This window comes from Malus sylvestris, chromosome 7, assembly GCF_916048215.2.
Source record: "Malus sylvestris chromosome 7, drMalSylv7.2, whole genome shotgun sequence".
NCBI classification, from domain to species: domain Eukaryota; kingdom Viridiplantae; phylum Streptophyta; class Magnoliopsida; order Rosales; family Rosaceae; genus Malus; species Malus sylvestris.
Window position 1 is genome coordinate 3,332,106 of NC_062266.1, and position 17,101 is coordinate 3,349,206.

Here is a 17,101-nt window from a genome sequence, read left to right on the forward strand (position 1 = left end):
TATGAAAATGAATATTGAATTAACTATATATACAGCAATTATGATTTTGGACCCTTTGTCGTTTGCTTTACTAGAAAGTAATTTTGCTAATTTGATTAAAAATTACTTTTATGAGAAAGAATCAATGCTTAATAGGAAAAAAAAACCTGGTAGTGCTTTGTGTAAAGCGCATTTCTAAATTATAAGCATTTTAAAATTTCTTATTAAGCTTAATTTAAACAGCCTATAATTGTTTGAAACAACTTTTAATGTTTCAAAAAATAGTTCTAATCATGCCATTGATTAAAAGGAAAACTAGCGAAAAGTCCAAAAAAATTTAGTTTTAATAAAAAATGACAAATAAAGGTGTAGTGAATAATACCATGGAAGAGTAAAATTGTGGTTTTTTGTTAAAAATGAACATTACCGAAAGTGTTTCGTTAAAACTCCCTTAATTAAATCCATGAAAAAGAAACATTGTGATGAAGAATTTAGTGGGCTCACTCCAATCTTCTATCACGAGAAATGCTTAGAAAGACTATTTTAAAGTGGAAATTTTTTATAAATTTTTTGTCATCTTACTGTTTAATATTATTTTTTTCTGCAATTTTATAAAACATTATGCAAAATATGTAAGATGACAGATAATTCATAAAGAGTTTCACTTTCGAAAAAGTCTTATTAACATTTCTCCTTCTATCACTTTATTCACTTTTATTGTTGAGGTGGGGAATGGTGGACTCAAGCTGTCACCGGTCCTCATACAGATGGATTGAATTTGGATCCAATGTTGAAAATTATTTTTAGCATTTTAAAAATCTCATTCTACACTTCAAACTTTCTATATTAGAAAAGAAAAATACACTTGTGAGGAGTGTAGAATGAGATTTTTGGAGTGCGAATAACATTTTCCCCAATGTTTTGTGATCATGAAGATAAGAAATGGTTTATGTATTTTAAAAAAGTTTTTGAGCTAAAATGGTCTCTAAAGTTGTCATAACTCTTCACTTTAGTCTTGAGATTGTCCTTTTGGTCCTTATGTGAAAAATCTCTGTTAAATTGAATCAACCACCAGTTCAAATGAGGGGTTGATTTGACAAAAATACTCTCAATTCAACGAATATTTCAAAATAACCAAAATTATTGACAATTGACAAAAATTATTTGTGGGTTCTTTCTCTTAACGGTGGTCGCGGATCTGCGATGACGGCGCATCTGCTGTGATGGAAGCATTTGTCTTCCAATTTTAGAGTTGTTGTCGTTGGACAAAAATATTAAAAAATAAATTTACAAAATTACTCTTGGATTATTTTATGCATTTATTTTTTCTGGTTATAATTTTTTTTGGCTGAGGGGCATTCTCGTCATAATATTTTTGTTGAAGCCGTGACCCCAAAATTGGGCCACTGGCTTTATATATAAAAGATATTGGTCCACATGGATTTTGCAAAGCCACATTGTCTTGTTGTGAGATAGCCCATTTTAGTTTGTTAAGATCATTGTGTGGTAAAAATCATGTGAATGTAAGAGCTTTATCATTTTGGACACAAAATAAAGATAAAGATAGGTGAAGACCTAAGGCATCATGGAGCACTATATAAAAAAGAGTATGGGCAAAGGAGAAAGCCCTGCCTCTCTACGAATAAATACTCTCAAGGATTGTTTGGTGCACTGATTAGAATATGTTGTAATCAATTAAAATTGACTTGAGTTTAATTGGTTGTTTGTTGTGTTTAAATATGAGATGAACAAGATTGAACATAATGAGTTATGAATTTACAATAGAGTAAGTTATCTAACTTAACCTTGTATATGGGTTGCAAGTCCTGTCTTATATGTCTCTACTAATCAAATCATATCCTTAAGGCTCAATCCCATTTAGCTTCCCAAATGAGCCCTCAATGTCTCTCAAAGAGCAAACCTCTACATAGAAAGCAAGCTTTTTTTCAAAGCATTTCAAAGAGAAGAAGTATCATTCCTTCTCCAAATCTCTCTCATATCAAATAGTTTTGGTGAAGAAGTACCATACCTTCTCCAAGATCTCTAAAAAACAAAGCAAGTCTTCTTTGGCAAAGCTCTTGATTTTATTTGCTTTCTCCTTTTACGTAGCTTTCCACTTATAATTTTCTCTTATAAAAGCTACAAAGTATTTCATTACAAATTCCTCCCCTCGGATAATAGCTATTAAGTATTTCAATACGAATTCCTCTCTTTAAATCATTTTCATTTTGTGAGTTAGTTTTCTACTTGCAATTTTTTTTTGAAGTCCTTAGCATTCAAGGCAAAAAGAAGTAAAGAACTCAAAGTTGAGCCTCCCCACTCAATTATGCTATCATTTGATTAAGAGTTAAGTAGGTTCGATTCTTCATCATCCGAAACTCGTCTACTAGCGGCCTCTATTAGTAAAGAAATGTTTTAACGTGCCTAGAACACGAGTATGTACACCATACGTCAGTATACAAGTTAATGGACACTTGAAAAAGAAACTTTCCTCCACTTATATAATAATAACATATGACTTACCGCTCCGTATTACAGTCACGTTGAAAAATCTCTCAAACTAACACACCCTGACTCGGAATGTCCACATGGACTTCAAATCGAGCTGTGCTGGCTGACACCTGGAGGGTGACGTAGCCATAAAGTGTAGTGATGTGGAAAACATGAATAAATTTAAACCCTAAAATGCCTAAATGTATGAGTGTGCCAATGAGCGGGAAAGAACCCAATTCACACATAATGTCAGAGCATAAACAAAGTACAATAAGGGTAGAATAAGAGTTATATCGTTGAAATATATACCAAAATTTGTCAAGAATCCTCGTCGACATGAAGCTCAACTACTAAACCTGGAGGGACAAAAAACAAAGATGAGTGGGCAAAAAAAAAAAACAAATCTTTGTAAAAAACCTTTTTGAAAACATAATAATCCCTCACCCTAAAAGAAATATAGTTTTCAAAATACGCAGTAGTTCCCCGATCTACATCCACCCATATGTTCATTTTCCGCGTCGAACAGTAATTTCCACCGTTGGATGGAACCAAACGGCTTTGGATGTTTGTGAAGGCAAAACTCAGCCCAATTTGACTCCATGAATCCGCTCGAACACAGAGACCTAACTGAAAACCCCTCACTGCCCTAACCCCGCCTGAAGAGCACAACAAGCTCTCGCTTTCGTATTCGGAATGCTCGAATTTCTCACTTTCTTCCTTCAAATTTGATCTCTCTCTCGGATTCGTACTTTCCGTCTGCAGAGGGTTAGTTCTTTGAATTGGGGCGACAATGATGTACCCTGATCCACAACAGCAACACCACCAACAGCAGCTTCAGCAGCAGCACCCGCAACATCAGCAGCAGCAGCATCCCCAACAACACCAGCAATATCAGCAGCAACATCCGCAGCAACATCAGCAGCAAGGTGGAGAATTTCATAGGGGGCCGCCGCCACCGGCCCCAATGATGCGTCAGCCGTCGGCCTCTTCAACTAATATGCCTCCAGAGTATCACAACCAACCTGGGCTCGCTCCTCCTCTTCCTCCTTATGATGGTTGGTACCAAATTATGCCTTTGTCTTTTGCTATTTTGTTGTGGTTCTTTTTGGTTTCCGGTTGGAGATTAATGGAGAAGAAAATAAAAGAATTTGAAGTGTATGAAAGCACCTAAACAAGAAATTGGTTGCATTTGGGGATTTTCAACTTTGGATTTACAGTTTTAAAGCGACATGGCTTCGGATAAAGAATCTGTAAATTAAACCCCTAGAACTGGTTTTGGATCATGAAGTTCTTTAGATTTGCAATGTATGAGGGTGCGCCAGTGAGGCCAAAGGCGTAAACAATATTTGAAAGTAGTGGTTTAATATTTTAGAGGCTTGGTGCAGAATTTAATCAATATTCCGTTTGTTTAAAATTAGTGAGAGGTGGTTTGTTTGTTACAGCTCATGGTGACAGTTTTCCTGGAAAAAGGATGAGAAAGCTTACACACAGGAGGGCAGTTGATTATACTAGCACCGTTGTGCGATATATGCAGGTAAAGTTTTCATTTTTTTGCATTTTACTTTTGTTCATCTCTCATTGACTTTCCTACAGTCATCATTTCAGCAAGACGTCATTTTATTTGACGGGTACATGTAATTTGATTTGCATTTGTTTGTTAACTTTTCTATGTTATATGAACCCATGTTCTTAAAAGTTACGTGTGGCGCGATATGGTGTTATCTACTTGCTGAAGGAAGGTTTTAAAATGACCATGGTTTTAACATCTGTTCCGGGCCAGAAAACAGTCCAACGGACCTCTCTACAACGGTCCAATCATGATTCACAACCCCTACGAAGTGCATATCAGAACAGCAAACACCACACTGAAACTAAAAATAAACTCCCACACAGATGTTAAATTCACGAAAGATCACTAAGTTCTGTCCCTTGGATATATAGGTTTCTTTTTTAGGTGTAGAGAGCCTTTAAGGATGCTCGTTGTCATTGTCTCTTAAACATGCAAATTTATATTAGTGATTAAGTATCTTAAAATCGTTTATCATTGTGTTCAGATTCGAATGTGGCAGCGCGATGCAAGAGATAGAACGGTATTGCAACCCACACCTGCAGCAGCAATTGATGTCAGTAGTCCTTGTTATTTTTATTTCATTTTTTCTCTGTGTTTAAGAAATTCTTAACTGGAAGCACGATGGTAGTCCAATTTTTGTCTGAACTTGGCTTATATGTTCATTTTACTTGAATATTGTGTTTTCGGTGTAGATGTTGCCTCCAGTTGCCTACTCAGATAATCCATCCACTAGCTTTGCTGCAAAGTTTGTACACACTTCTTTAAACAAGAATCGTTGTTCGATTAATCGGGTTTTGGTAAGTTTCAGTACGATTCAGATTTGGTTAAAAGAAAATCTAAATCCTCTTCCTGTTTGCGTTTTTTTGTTTTTCTGTTCCATCCTTCATTGAGCCTGTTGATGTTTCTTTTTGAGTTTGGAGTTATATTGTTTGGAGGGAGATTTGAACTTGGTGATCCCCATTTCAGAGGGAGGTGTGACTGATAGCTGGGATTTGTCCAACCACTTTTGAGTAATGAATAATATTATTGTTCAACTATCACTTTGGTAGTATTTTTGTTTGATTGACATCTGACATCAATGAATGCATGTGGAATTACATGTATTGATAATATGGAAGACATGCATTTGATTTCCCATGATTGGCACTTGGCATTGTATTGTAACTAATACAGTGGTTATTTGACTGATGCATTGGTGTATTGGCGGATAATTTGGGTGGCTCTAGAGAGTTCCATTAGTGGAACAACTAGGTGAAATTTCATGTATTTAATGCAAGTCGGTGTACTGGTGTAAGGAAGTGGCTAGCAATTTCACGAGGCTTCTCTTAAGGCCTATATAAAAGTGGAGGCCTTGGTCATTTGAAGTATGGCTCAGATGGGAATTATCTGAGTGCATGGGATACAAAAGTGGATTTACTCTTGGGTGTGTTGCGAGAGTGGGATTACTCTTGGGTTACTAGAGAGGATATTTCTCTAGGGTGAAAGTGATCTACACGGGTTTTACAGAGGGTGTACAAGGGGTGTATCCTATTGGATACGGGCTCTGGTGTTAAACACTTGAGTGGTTTTACTTTTACGGTTGTATTTTACCTCTGATTATAGTGAAGAGGGAAACACTCTCCATGGACATAGGCGGTTTTCGCTGACCACATAAATCTTGGTGCTCTTTCTTGCTGCATTTTACTCATTTGTCATCTCGGTTCAATTTATTTTCTATTGGGTATGCTTGCCACAACAATGGGGATTAATTTTCCAATAGACCCCACTTGATTTGAAATGCTTGGTACTAATTTCTGATTACATGCTACTGTCTTGGCTGTGTAGAAAAAGTAACGTAGTAACATTACTTGCTGTTGCTAATTCTCTAGGCGTCAGGTCTATCCATCACATTATTATCTACCCTTAGAATGCAAGGAATATTAAAATTAGTGGGTGAAGACTTTAAAATGGGTGGTGGTTCATCCAGTTATTTTTCCTATGTAAAAGAACTAGATCGTCTTCTTTATTGGGGCCGTGAACCAGAAAGAAAAAAAAACCCGTTAGTGTTCTCATATTTCGAAGATAACGGGTTTATAATATTCAACTTGGTTGGTGGATAATAGAAATTTTTTTACGTTATTTTATTGGTTTTTTTGTTGAGCTTTCATTCTAATTTTCACTGACCTTGTCCTGTCTTTATTTTTTCACAGTGGACTCCTACAGGAAGGCGTCTTATTACTGGCTCTCAAAGTGGGGAATTCACTCTTTGGAATGGGCAATCATTTAACTTTGAAATGATTCTTCAGGTTAAATTCTTCAGGTTAATAGAAGAATTATTGAGGATTATAAGGGAGTGGGAGTATAGAGGAACTATGGGGTAGAGTAAGATACTAGGCAACCCTTTGGGCATCAGTTCGAATGAGTTCAGGGATTACTCTCTTTCTTATATAGTGATGAATGTGTTAGCAGCCGTAAAATGAATTTGGTTCAGCTTTAGTTACTTTTAAAGTAGTCCTACTTGAGAGGTCATAGCTATTTTTGCTAGTTGGTGGCTTTCTTATCCACTTGTTGTAATTCCTTCTATTATTTTAGTAAAATTCTATCGTTTCTTCTAGAAAGAAAAAAGAAGAAATAAGAAAATATTAGATGTCCATTTCTTTTAATTACTGTCCAATGGATGTCAGAATGAGAGCTGATTTTGTTTCCTCAATTTGTAGGCTCATGATCAAGCAATCAGGTCTATGGTATGGAGTCATAATGACAATTGGATGGTATCTGGTGATGATGGCGGTGCAATAAAGTAATTACAGATTAGATGTTAATTTTTAATTTGTTCCATTAAATGAAAATTATGATAGTTTAATGTGTTCATAATTATGGGTGTACTCGTTAGGTACTGGCAGAACAATATGAATAATGTAAAGGCCAATAAATCTGCTCATAAAGAATCTGTTCGTGACTTAAGGTAAATTCTCACATATGCGTAAGATAATTCATTCTGCTTGAGACATTTGTTAACTGGGCTGGTTTAACAGCTTCTGCAAGACTGACTTGAAGTTCTGTTCCTGCTCTGATGATAATACTGTTAAAGTTTGGGACTTTGCACGGTGCCAAGAAGAGCGCACATTAACTGGTAAAGTGCTTTGACTACACAATGGATATAGACTGAGCTTGTTGATCATGGTTTCCTAGTTCAATTCAAGTACTTCTGTTCAAGGTTGTTGATATGTTGTTATCTGCACAATAAAAGACATGCAAACCCTTCATCCAAAGTTCTAAACACATAGACATCCATTTTCTATGTGAATTCATCTTAATATAATATTTTCTATCTTTATTTAGTATTTTATGTACATTTCCCATTCTGATTAGTAAAGGAAAACCTTAGGATCTAGATGTCCTTTTCAACCTACAGCTTTATCATAATTGGTAGCCCTGGTTGTCTGCCAGAAATTTTCTGGTATTGGCAGTGCATTGGAATGTTGTGATAAAAATATACTCTATTTCGAAGTGTTAGATTGTTTCTGGTGATTTCTTGTTTTCTGCATTACATATTTTGATACCCAGTAAACTGAAGTGTGCTAGGTCCTGTCTGTTTATTTACATTTTGTTTTGTTGATAAGTGGAAGTTGCTATATTTAAGATATTTTGGGTTAGTATGACTTGAGATACATCATATCAACCAAGTTAAAACATATACTATGGCCGGTTGAAAATCACAAATTCATGAAATGAAGAGTGCATTTCCTCAAATGTTTGTGAATGGAGAGCTTGTTTACCTATTTCAGTATGTGTTTTGGCTCTTGAGTAATAAAGCTTCTAAGTGAGATCTCGCATTGCAGGATCCCTAGCTGTTATGGCTGTTTCCCTCCCTCCCCCTTAAGCGTCAGGAAGTATTACTAGGGTGTAATGTTGGGTTAGCTAGACCAAAAGGGGTTTTGACTAAAATTTAACTTCGAAGGACACAAAATCTTGTTTAAGAAGCGATCCCCAGTCCATAAGTTTAGGACTGCTTTGATTAGCTTTGTCTAAATGCATAAAGCATGTTGCGTTCTCAGTACCCGGGATATGTTGTTGGTCTATTATTAGCATACTTTATTGGGTTCAAAGCAGAAAATCTAAGAACAGATTATCTTAGATTCATAACTGCATTAAGTTTTCTTCTTTATAAAGTTGTTGACGTCATGTTCTCGTGCTTAAGAAGTGCATGGAGTAACCTTAGAATTACTCTTTGTGGTTTGAACTCAGGCAGGCCATGGTTGGGATGTGAAGAGTGTTGACTGGCACCCTACTAAATCCCTACTAGTTTCAGGTATTTGCAAAAATTCTCTTCCTAGTTGATATTGAGATCTTTTTGTAAGTCAGTGTTTGATTACTTAAATATGGTTGGGTTATACTGTAGGTGGGAAAGATAATCTTGTTAAACTTTGGGATGCTAAGTCAGGGCGAGAACTCTGTTCATTGTAAGTAGAGAAATATTGCAGTTAAACCTGTGAATTATTTATTATTTAAATTTCTTTTGAAATGTTATGCATGTCTTTGCAGTCATGGCCATAAAAATATGGTGCTCTCAGTTAAATGGAACCAAAATGGTAACTGGGTGCTAACTGCTTCGAAGGATCAAATCATCAAGGTTGGTGGCTAATTTTATTTTTCTTCTGCACTGTCACATAAATTGATAATGGATCTTTTTGTTCTTTGAAAATTTATAATTTCCTTTTATGGCTGTTGATATTGTTGCACTCCATGCTCAGGTTTATGACATAAGGGCCATGAAGGAACTTGCATCCTTCCGTGGGCATCGAAAGGATGTGACCGGTCAGTGAAGTTTCTTCTCATATCACCTTAGTGTTTCTCTTATCTTGTCATTTATAGGTGTTTCGATGTTTCCTTGATATCTTGGTGTTTCAATTTATCTTTTTTAGTTATCCTGATCAATCCATCTTAATATTCTTATCTTTGTATACATTTTTTTTGGATAGGAAACACAATGACATTAAAGAGAAAGAAATAGTTTTCACAAAAAATAAAGAGAAAGAAACAGTTGAAAACAGTGGAAAAGATGTTGAGGCCCAAATATTAGGAATTTGAACCTGGGAAGTTTCATCCACTGTTATCATTTATAAGTTACCTCCATTTCGCCCATCAAACTCTTATAATCCATTTTCTCAAAATTTTGCGTTATTGGTCCCAAGTATCCTGTTTTGTTCATCCCTTTTGATTGCTTTTATTATTTGTAGTTCTGTTATAAGTACCGTTCGTCATTATTGTTGACTCTTATTAAATTTCTCATGGATGAGCTTCACAGTGATTTAGCTATTGTCAGTTGTAACTTATAATATTAGTATTGCAAAATATTGCTGTCTGGATAACTTCTTCCATTTCCCTTGCATCTTTATTATGCTCATGCCTCATCAATGGAGGGCCAAAGCTATTGTGTTAAATATATTAATTAAAGTTTATGGTTATCATTCTTTGAAATTTTGTCAGCTTTGGCTTGGCATCCGTTTCATGAAGAATATTTTGTCAGTGGGAGTTCTGATGGATCCATTTACCATTGGCTTGTTGGGTAAATTCTAAGCTCAATTATAGTACCTTCTATGATCTTTTCAGTTTCCTTTATAATTTACTCAATCCATTAAGCATCACGTATGTATTTTCTAAACCTTGTAATTTTACCTACTTGTCTTTGTTGCAACACGTATGTATTTCTAGAAGGAAATGAATGATTTAGAAAGTAAGAAAACCCATCTTTTAACTCTATAAGATTATACGGCAACCATTTACCAAATTAGTCATATATAGGGGAACTGTAATCTTTTTTCAAGAAGCATCTTGAGGGGAGAAGGGACAGTATCATTGTTTAACTTAAGTATCACAGAAAATGCTAGAAGTAATTAAGTGAAGGAAAAATAATAGTAAAATATTTATGAGTTAATAATTGTGAAATATAAATTACTCTATTGCAAAGCCGTATTACATTCCATGTCCTTTTAGACGACTGGAGAAAATGACGATATCTTCAAGTTTTCAGTATAAATTGCTATTATTATGTTCATATGGATCTTCGTTATAACTTGGAAGTTTCTGAAAGTTAAAATATCCTGATGCACAGGCATGAAACTCCCCAGGTTGAAATTCCTAATGCACATGATCACAGTGTGTGGGATCTTGCGTGGCATCCTATTGGTTACCTTCTCTGCAGGTATGTATTACATGTCTTCGTAACGTGTTTTTCGTTCTATCATTATTAGGATCTACCCCCTTTCAAACCTTTATGTTATATATGTGAATTGTGAAAGTTGCCAAAATTGGAATGCACCCAAAGCCAATTCAATTTATAAATTAAGGTTTTTTACTTATAAAATGATCTTCGAAGATGGCCTACCTTTGATTTTCCATTGGTGAATACTAATGCGTCAAAAGCTATCTCATTAAAGAGATTATGGCCTACCTTTGATTTTCCATTGGTGAATACTAATGTGTCAAAAGCTATCTCATTAAAGCATACAATTTTTGACATAGTTCTTTGTCCTAGGATTTAGTGGTGATCCTAAGATGTTCTGGCGATTTTTTTCCTTTGCTCTTTTTCTTTGTTAATGAATCTTAAGGGAACTAACCATATAGGAAACCTGCTGAAGAGTAGAAACTTTATTGGGTTTGTCCTTAATCACTTTGCTGGCTGTGAGGCTGCTGTTTTGAACTTTTTGTATGAAAGGGGAGCATTACATGTCATAACGAGTTTGCTACTTGAGAGTAATGCAATTTCGTACAGAAATTGCTTAGAATTTTAGATCAATGGGAACCATCTATTTTGAAACCTTGTGATTTGTCAGAGGCATGTTTCTGGTATAAGAACATTCTATGTGCCCTGGGTTGTTTCGCTTAACATATGGATTGGCTCTAATTTGTTTAACATAAGTTATGTATTTGTCTACCTTTACCAAAATCCAAATTCTATAGTGATTGGGCTTTGTTAAAAAGTTTAGACGTGTCTAATATTTGGCCAAGGACCACCTTGATGTTTTAGATTTGTGATACGGAATAATATTGGTGTACTTTCAACAAGCTAGGGCACAATTATCTGAATTACTCTTTTGGATTGGCAGTGGCTTCATTTACTTGTATTGTTCTTCTGCAGTGGTAGCAATGATCACACTACGAGGTTTTGGTGCAGAAATAGGCCAGGAGACACTGGTCGGGATAAATTTAACCCCGGCCAAAATCAAGGTAGTACTTTGCCTACCCCAAAATCAAAATGGGGAACTATATAGCCGTTATCTTATCAACTAGAAGTCATATTTTAAGCATTTTAAGTTTGATTTGTGCAATACCAAGCATGATTCAACATTTCCCTTTGAGGGTATTTTATTATTATTATTTAAAAAATAACTAATGTTGTCAGCATATTAGGATGTTTTTTTTTTCAAGTTTGGGTGTCATGCTCCTAACACTCTATATGCTAAGTACAGGGGGTGATATTAAAGAGAAAAATGCACATATAAGTGCGCGCACTCACAAAAATCCACCTGCCCACACCCTGCATTTGAGTTTTTAGGTTTAATTAAGGTAAATGTATCCGGAATTGATCAGTGCATCATGTTATTTTTTATTTTCTCAGGTTATGGTGAGCAAAACCCTGCTTTTGGTGGTCGCATGACTGGTAATTTTCCAGTACCTGAAGGACCACCAACTCCTGGACCACTTGTTCCTGGGTTGACTCGAAATGAAGGAACTATTCCAGGTGTTGGAGTTGCTATGCCATTCTCTCTTGATGCATCAAATCAGGGGGAGCAACAGCAACCTCATGCACTTTCAATGCCTTTAGGTGCTCCTCCTCTCCCGCCTGGTCCCCACCCCTCTCTTCTTGCTGCGAATCAGCAGCAACAATATCAGCAAAATCCTCAACAGATGCCACAACAGCAACACCAACACCAAGGTCACCCGCAACAAATGCCCCCTGTGCCTATGGCACCTCCAAATATGCCACAGCTGCAGCCTCCATCCCATCTACCCTTGCTGCCGCATCCTCATTTACATCGACCGCCACCCCAAATGCCCCCACTTGGTATGCCATCTTCAGGGCCAGGATCTTTGTCTATGCCTTCATCGGTTCCTACCTCACATTCAATGCCAATGGTATGACTTCTTTAGTTCACAGAATTATTTACTACATTATTCGCATCTTATTTTTATAAGTTGGATCTGCCTGGAATATTGTTTTAAAAGTTAGATATATTCTTATTTCAAGAAATAGGGAAAGATTGCATTCGGTTTCAGAACGATCCTGGTTGACTATGTACTCCTGAAAAATCTCATAGTCGGTGGTAATTAACATTAGTTTGGTTCTTTAGGGAATTCAAGGTACAATGAATCAGATGGGTCACCCATTGCCACAAGGTCATTTTATGGGCATGAACCCAATGCACTCGGGATCTCTACCTACAAGCGGTGGAGGTTTTCCAAATGGTATGCCAAACATGCAGGGCCCAACAAATGCAAGTGGACCTCAAATGTATCCTCAGGGTGGCACCTTCAACCGGGGTCAACCTGGGCAAATTCCCATGCATCCGGGTTATAATCCTTACCAGGTAAGAAGACAATACTTTTTACCTCGGTGGTACAGAAATTTTCATAAATCTCAACATTAACTCGGTAAAAGCTAATGTGTCCTTGTCTTGCATATTGCAGTCTAGGGGTCAATCTGGCATGCCCCAACCTCCACCAGGGCCACCACCGCACGGGCAAACACCTCAGTAGACTATTTTATATCGGCCTTAACTTCTTTAAGCCTCCCTACCTCCTCTCTCCCCCTCTCTTCAGGCCAGCTTGTTTACATGTAAATCATGTCATTCGGCTTGGTAGTTTTTACCTTAGCATGGAATTGAATCGTTGAGATAGCTTTGGTCGAGCAAAAAGAAATGTTGCACTTGGCGTTGTGCGTCCGCTGATGGCTTCTCTAGTCTGCCATCAAATCCCGGTTAACCCCGGACAGAGTGGAAGGAAGCTCCTCCGAAGCTGGAGTATGGATGTATGTCTTCGTTTTTGTTTATGTACTGCGGCCTAGAATCGACTCGTCGATACAGATTTGCTTGAGCAAACAGGAGATTTTATTTGAATTGTCTTATGCTCGTTTTGGCTTTTGTATTGTTATTTTTTTTTTCCTTGAATGAGAAATTTAGACCAGAAGAAGAAATCAGTGGCCATGTTCTTGTAATCAGTAGAGATTTTTGTTGTCAAAAAATCGAAATTTAATTAAATATGAATAGAAATGTTTGCATCAACAACTAAGATATTGAAAAAAACGGATAGGCTCGAAAAATTATTCCATGTATGCGTCTTGATGATCTCTTCATTCACGATATTTGAATTTTAAAAGCATAAGAGCCACTGAGTGTCTGGCACCATTACACAATCTTAGATTGAATTAAACATGAATTACCTCGAATATTGAGCTAACCGTTGTATATCAAATATTTGGCCTTCCAAAACCACATGTATTTGAGTCTCTGCCCGAATCACTCTGATGAGTCTTAGTAACATACGTTTCAAAGCTTAATTATAGTTTCACTTTGCTCCCTAAAACTTAAAGCATTCCACTTCTCGAAAATCCAGTTAGGGGTGGACTTAAAAACCGTCAAACCGCAAAATCGCATCGAACCATATGAAAAAAAAAACCGAAAAGAACCTTGTTGACCGGAAAAGTCAATTTTGAGTCAAAAATCAAACCAGACCGGTTCAAATCGGTTTTGGTTTCATTTTCAAATGAACAAGAACTGGACGGAACCAAACCGTTTTATTATAATTAATTAATTAATTAATTATATATATACACACATGTCATGGTATATTAGGTTGAAAATTAGTTTCACCAAGTTGCAAAGCAGTGGATCCCATCCTAATTAGGGCTCACCCACTTCACCCTTACCTCACTCACGGCATCACATCCCCCATTTCACACTTTTAGACTTTCATTCTTTTTTCACTCAACCGACCACTTCACTCACAGCCTCTATCCAAAAATATTAGCGATTCCTTAGGCAGCCCACTACCTCAGCTATTGCGACTAGACCTGTAAACGGGTCGAGTTTATCGGGTTTGGGTCGGGTTCAATCTGACCCATTAAATTAATGGGTCATTCGAACCTAACCCGTTAAGCTAACAGGTCACCCGAACCTGACCCGTTTCACTCGTTAACACTCGTTAACAATTATTATTATTATTTTTTTTTCATAGAGTTTATTTTTTGTTGTTAAGACTTTACTGAAATTACTAAAACATCCTCAACTAACGGGTGCTAACGGGTTGACCCAAAGTGACCGGTTATTTAACGGGTTCACCCGTTAGCGACCAAACCCATTAAGCATCCACCCAAATACTACTATTAACGGGTCGGGTCGGGTTAACAGGTCGGGTTCAAAATGCCAGGTCTATCTGCGATGGCACTCGTCATCCCTTCTCCGCGACAGCTCACGACTCTTTGTCCTCTGTCCTCCGTCCTTGGTATTTTCTCTATTTTTTCTCATATTTGAGATTAGGAATATGGTTGAGTTCTACTGGTTTTCCATTTTCTCTTGGTCTGAATTAAAATTTACTCTTGTTTTGTTGTCGTACTACTGTATTCTTGTGAGGTTAGCTCGTGTTGAGTGATGTGTAGCCTAAATTGTAATAGTGCCACATATTTTGAAGCGTCGCAGGTGTAGAATTGATGAAGCCATAGCTAAGAAGGATGAGGTAAACAGCCTAATCTTGAAACTATATGATGAATATGTTCCTTCTTCCAACTAACCAAGTGGTTCTAGTGCTAATATTGTTCTAATACTACTAGTACTACAACTACAACATGGAAGGGGGGAAAAAACGAGCCGAAATGGATAAAAGTTGGATAAAAAAAGTTGAAGCATGTAATGCCGTGCTCTCAGAGCATGAGTTTGATAGGTACTTGTTAGATCGCAATGAAAAAGTGGAAGTGGGTCAAGATTTTGATATTTTAAATAGGTGGAAATTGAATGGTGTTAAATACAGTGTTGGCACTAATTGCAAAGGAAGTTCTTGCAATTCCGATCTCAACGATAGCTTCAGAATCTGCCTTTAGAACAGGATAAAGGATTGTGAACTCGTATCGTTCTTCATTGACTCCGCTAATGGTAGAGAGGTTATTTTGTACTCAAAATTGGTTGATGTCAGATAACATCTCAATTTTAGACGACGAGACAATCTTGGAAGATATAGAGTTTTATAAAGCACTTGAAACATGTGTGAATATTTATTTTTCATTACTTTGTTTTTGTTTTTGTTTTTTCTCTTGTTTTGTTGCATGCTTACCTTCTTATTTTCTAATGAGTTCTTGATTTTTATATGTTCTAGAAAAAAGGAATGGTGGCACATCTAGCATTGGGACTTTAGAAACTATTCAGTCCTAACTTATCATCTTTTATTATTGATGGTATGTATGTAACTTTAGTTTTTTAGCACCTTCCTTACTAATTTGAATTGTAAGCTTGTTGTTTGATGTATGTTGTTTGCGTGCTCTCTGAAATAAGAAGTTGTTTGATTTTGCTTGCTCTCTGAAATAAGTTGTTTGATTTGATTATATGTTGTTTGATTGTATACAGGAGCTGTTGTTTGAAAAAGAATCTGCCACTGCCAAGGACATTTGGATTTTTGTTTTTGCTTGTTGTTGCTGCCAACATCAAGAGACCAATGCATATTTCCTTTAATGTTATTTGAATATTTCTTTTTGCTTGCTGCTGTTGTTGGTGGTACCAATATTAGGAGACTAATGTTGCTGGAGTTCTTGATTTTTTTTTTGTTGACTGACGAATGCATATTTCTTTTAATTGTCTCTTTTTGTTGACTTGGTGCCACTGGCTAAAGACATTTGCATTAAAAAGGATATGTGTTGTATGCAACTTTATATAATCAGTTTTAGAAGATGTATTTGAATGCATGATGATTTGGTGTTCAAATAATTTAGTATTCGAAACCGTAAACCAGCAAGAACCGAATAGGAGCTGGTGTAGACCGAACCATAATGTCCTAGTAATAAATATAAATGGAACCACACCCAACCGAACCGTTGATATTTTTTAGTTCTGATTCCGATTTAGGGATAGAACCGCGCCGTGCCCACCCCTAAGTCCAGTTCTCAATTTGCCCTTTTTTGTCATCTCTGTAAAATAAGAGTTAAAAAGGACTATAACTTTGTTAAAAAAAAGGGACTATAACCTTGCAAGTGCAAGTGCAAGTAAACCACCTGGTGGCTCAACCGGTGTGGGCGAATTTCAAGCTTATATTCCATTCGGCACGTCCTGACAACCAAGGTGAGATTTGTGAGACAGGTGAGTCTGTGCAGTCCCTACTGAAACGAAGGCTTGAAGTTTTCGCAATCCATCATCGACAATGAAGATACATTGGTTGGCAATCCACCCTCTGGATCATCACTTAGGAGATTATACTAATACAACGCCATCTTTATCTTTAAGAATGACAGCTTCTCTTTGGGAACCGAGGGTTGCCGACGTGAACAGCAGTACTAGAAGCAGATTCCTCCCTCCGCCGCAGAAGCGGCCTCACTAACAGCAAGCAGTCCTCTTGTCGGGACGTGAAGATTCAGTACCTCAGCACAAAGCCCCTCTTCCTTTTTTTTTTTTTTTGGAAACTAAGCCCCCCTTCCTGTACTAGCACTAGCAGCTGCCTCTTTGTCACTTACCACATAAGTAAATTTTGGATAGAACTATTTACACTCCTACTTTTTCTTCACACGTACCTTATTAAGTCTTGATCATTAATCTTCTTCAATTTTTTCAATCGACGACCCAAAAATAAAAGAATTGTATGAGAAGTATAAATGAGTGTGTGAATGATATTATATTAAAATTTGTTCATCTATGAAATAAATAAAATATTTAATCTCTCTATATTTTAAAATATAACCAAACTAATTGTAAGTGCAAGCAAACCACTAGGGTGGCCCAATGGATGTAGACGAATTTCAAACTTGTACTTCATATAATACATTCTAAATTTGATTTATAGCACGTATAAATTACATCATAGTGACCAAAAGAAGTTAAAATG

General features: G+C 36.6%; 2 protein-coding genes across 4 annotated transcripts in view; one reads left to right on the forward strand and one right to left on the reverse strand.

Annotated features, from left to right (window-relative positions):
• LOC126627656 (PH, RCC1 and FYVE domains-containing protein 1-like) overlaps positions 1 to 17,101 on the reverse strand; it is a 36,866-nt gene that overhangs the window by 4,524 nt on the left and 15,241 nt on the right. The window lies entirely within an intron of this gene.
• On the forward strand, positions 2,959 to 13,308 carry LOC126627657 (flowering time control protein FY-like). Its single transcript, XM_050297168.1, has 18 exons — positions 2,959 to 3,527; positions 3,915 to 4,006; positions 4,527 to 4,595; positions 4,735 to 4,839; positions 6,232 to 6,327; positions 6,739 to 6,821; positions 6,915 to 6,986; positions 7,057 to 7,154; positions 8,274 to 8,333; positions 8,424 to 8,484; positions 8,567 to 8,654; positions 8,776 to 8,839; positions 9,512 to 9,590; positions 10,137 to 10,226; positions 11,163 to 11,251; positions 11,643 to 12,160; positions 12,376 to 12,612; positions 12,713 to 13,308. The coding sequence occupies exons 1-18, from the start codon at positions 3,263 to 3,265 to the stop codon at positions 12,779 to 12,781; spliced, it is 2,235 nt and encodes a 744-aa protein (XP_050153125.1). The 5' UTR covers positions 2,959 to 3,262; the 3' UTR covers positions 12,782 to 13,308.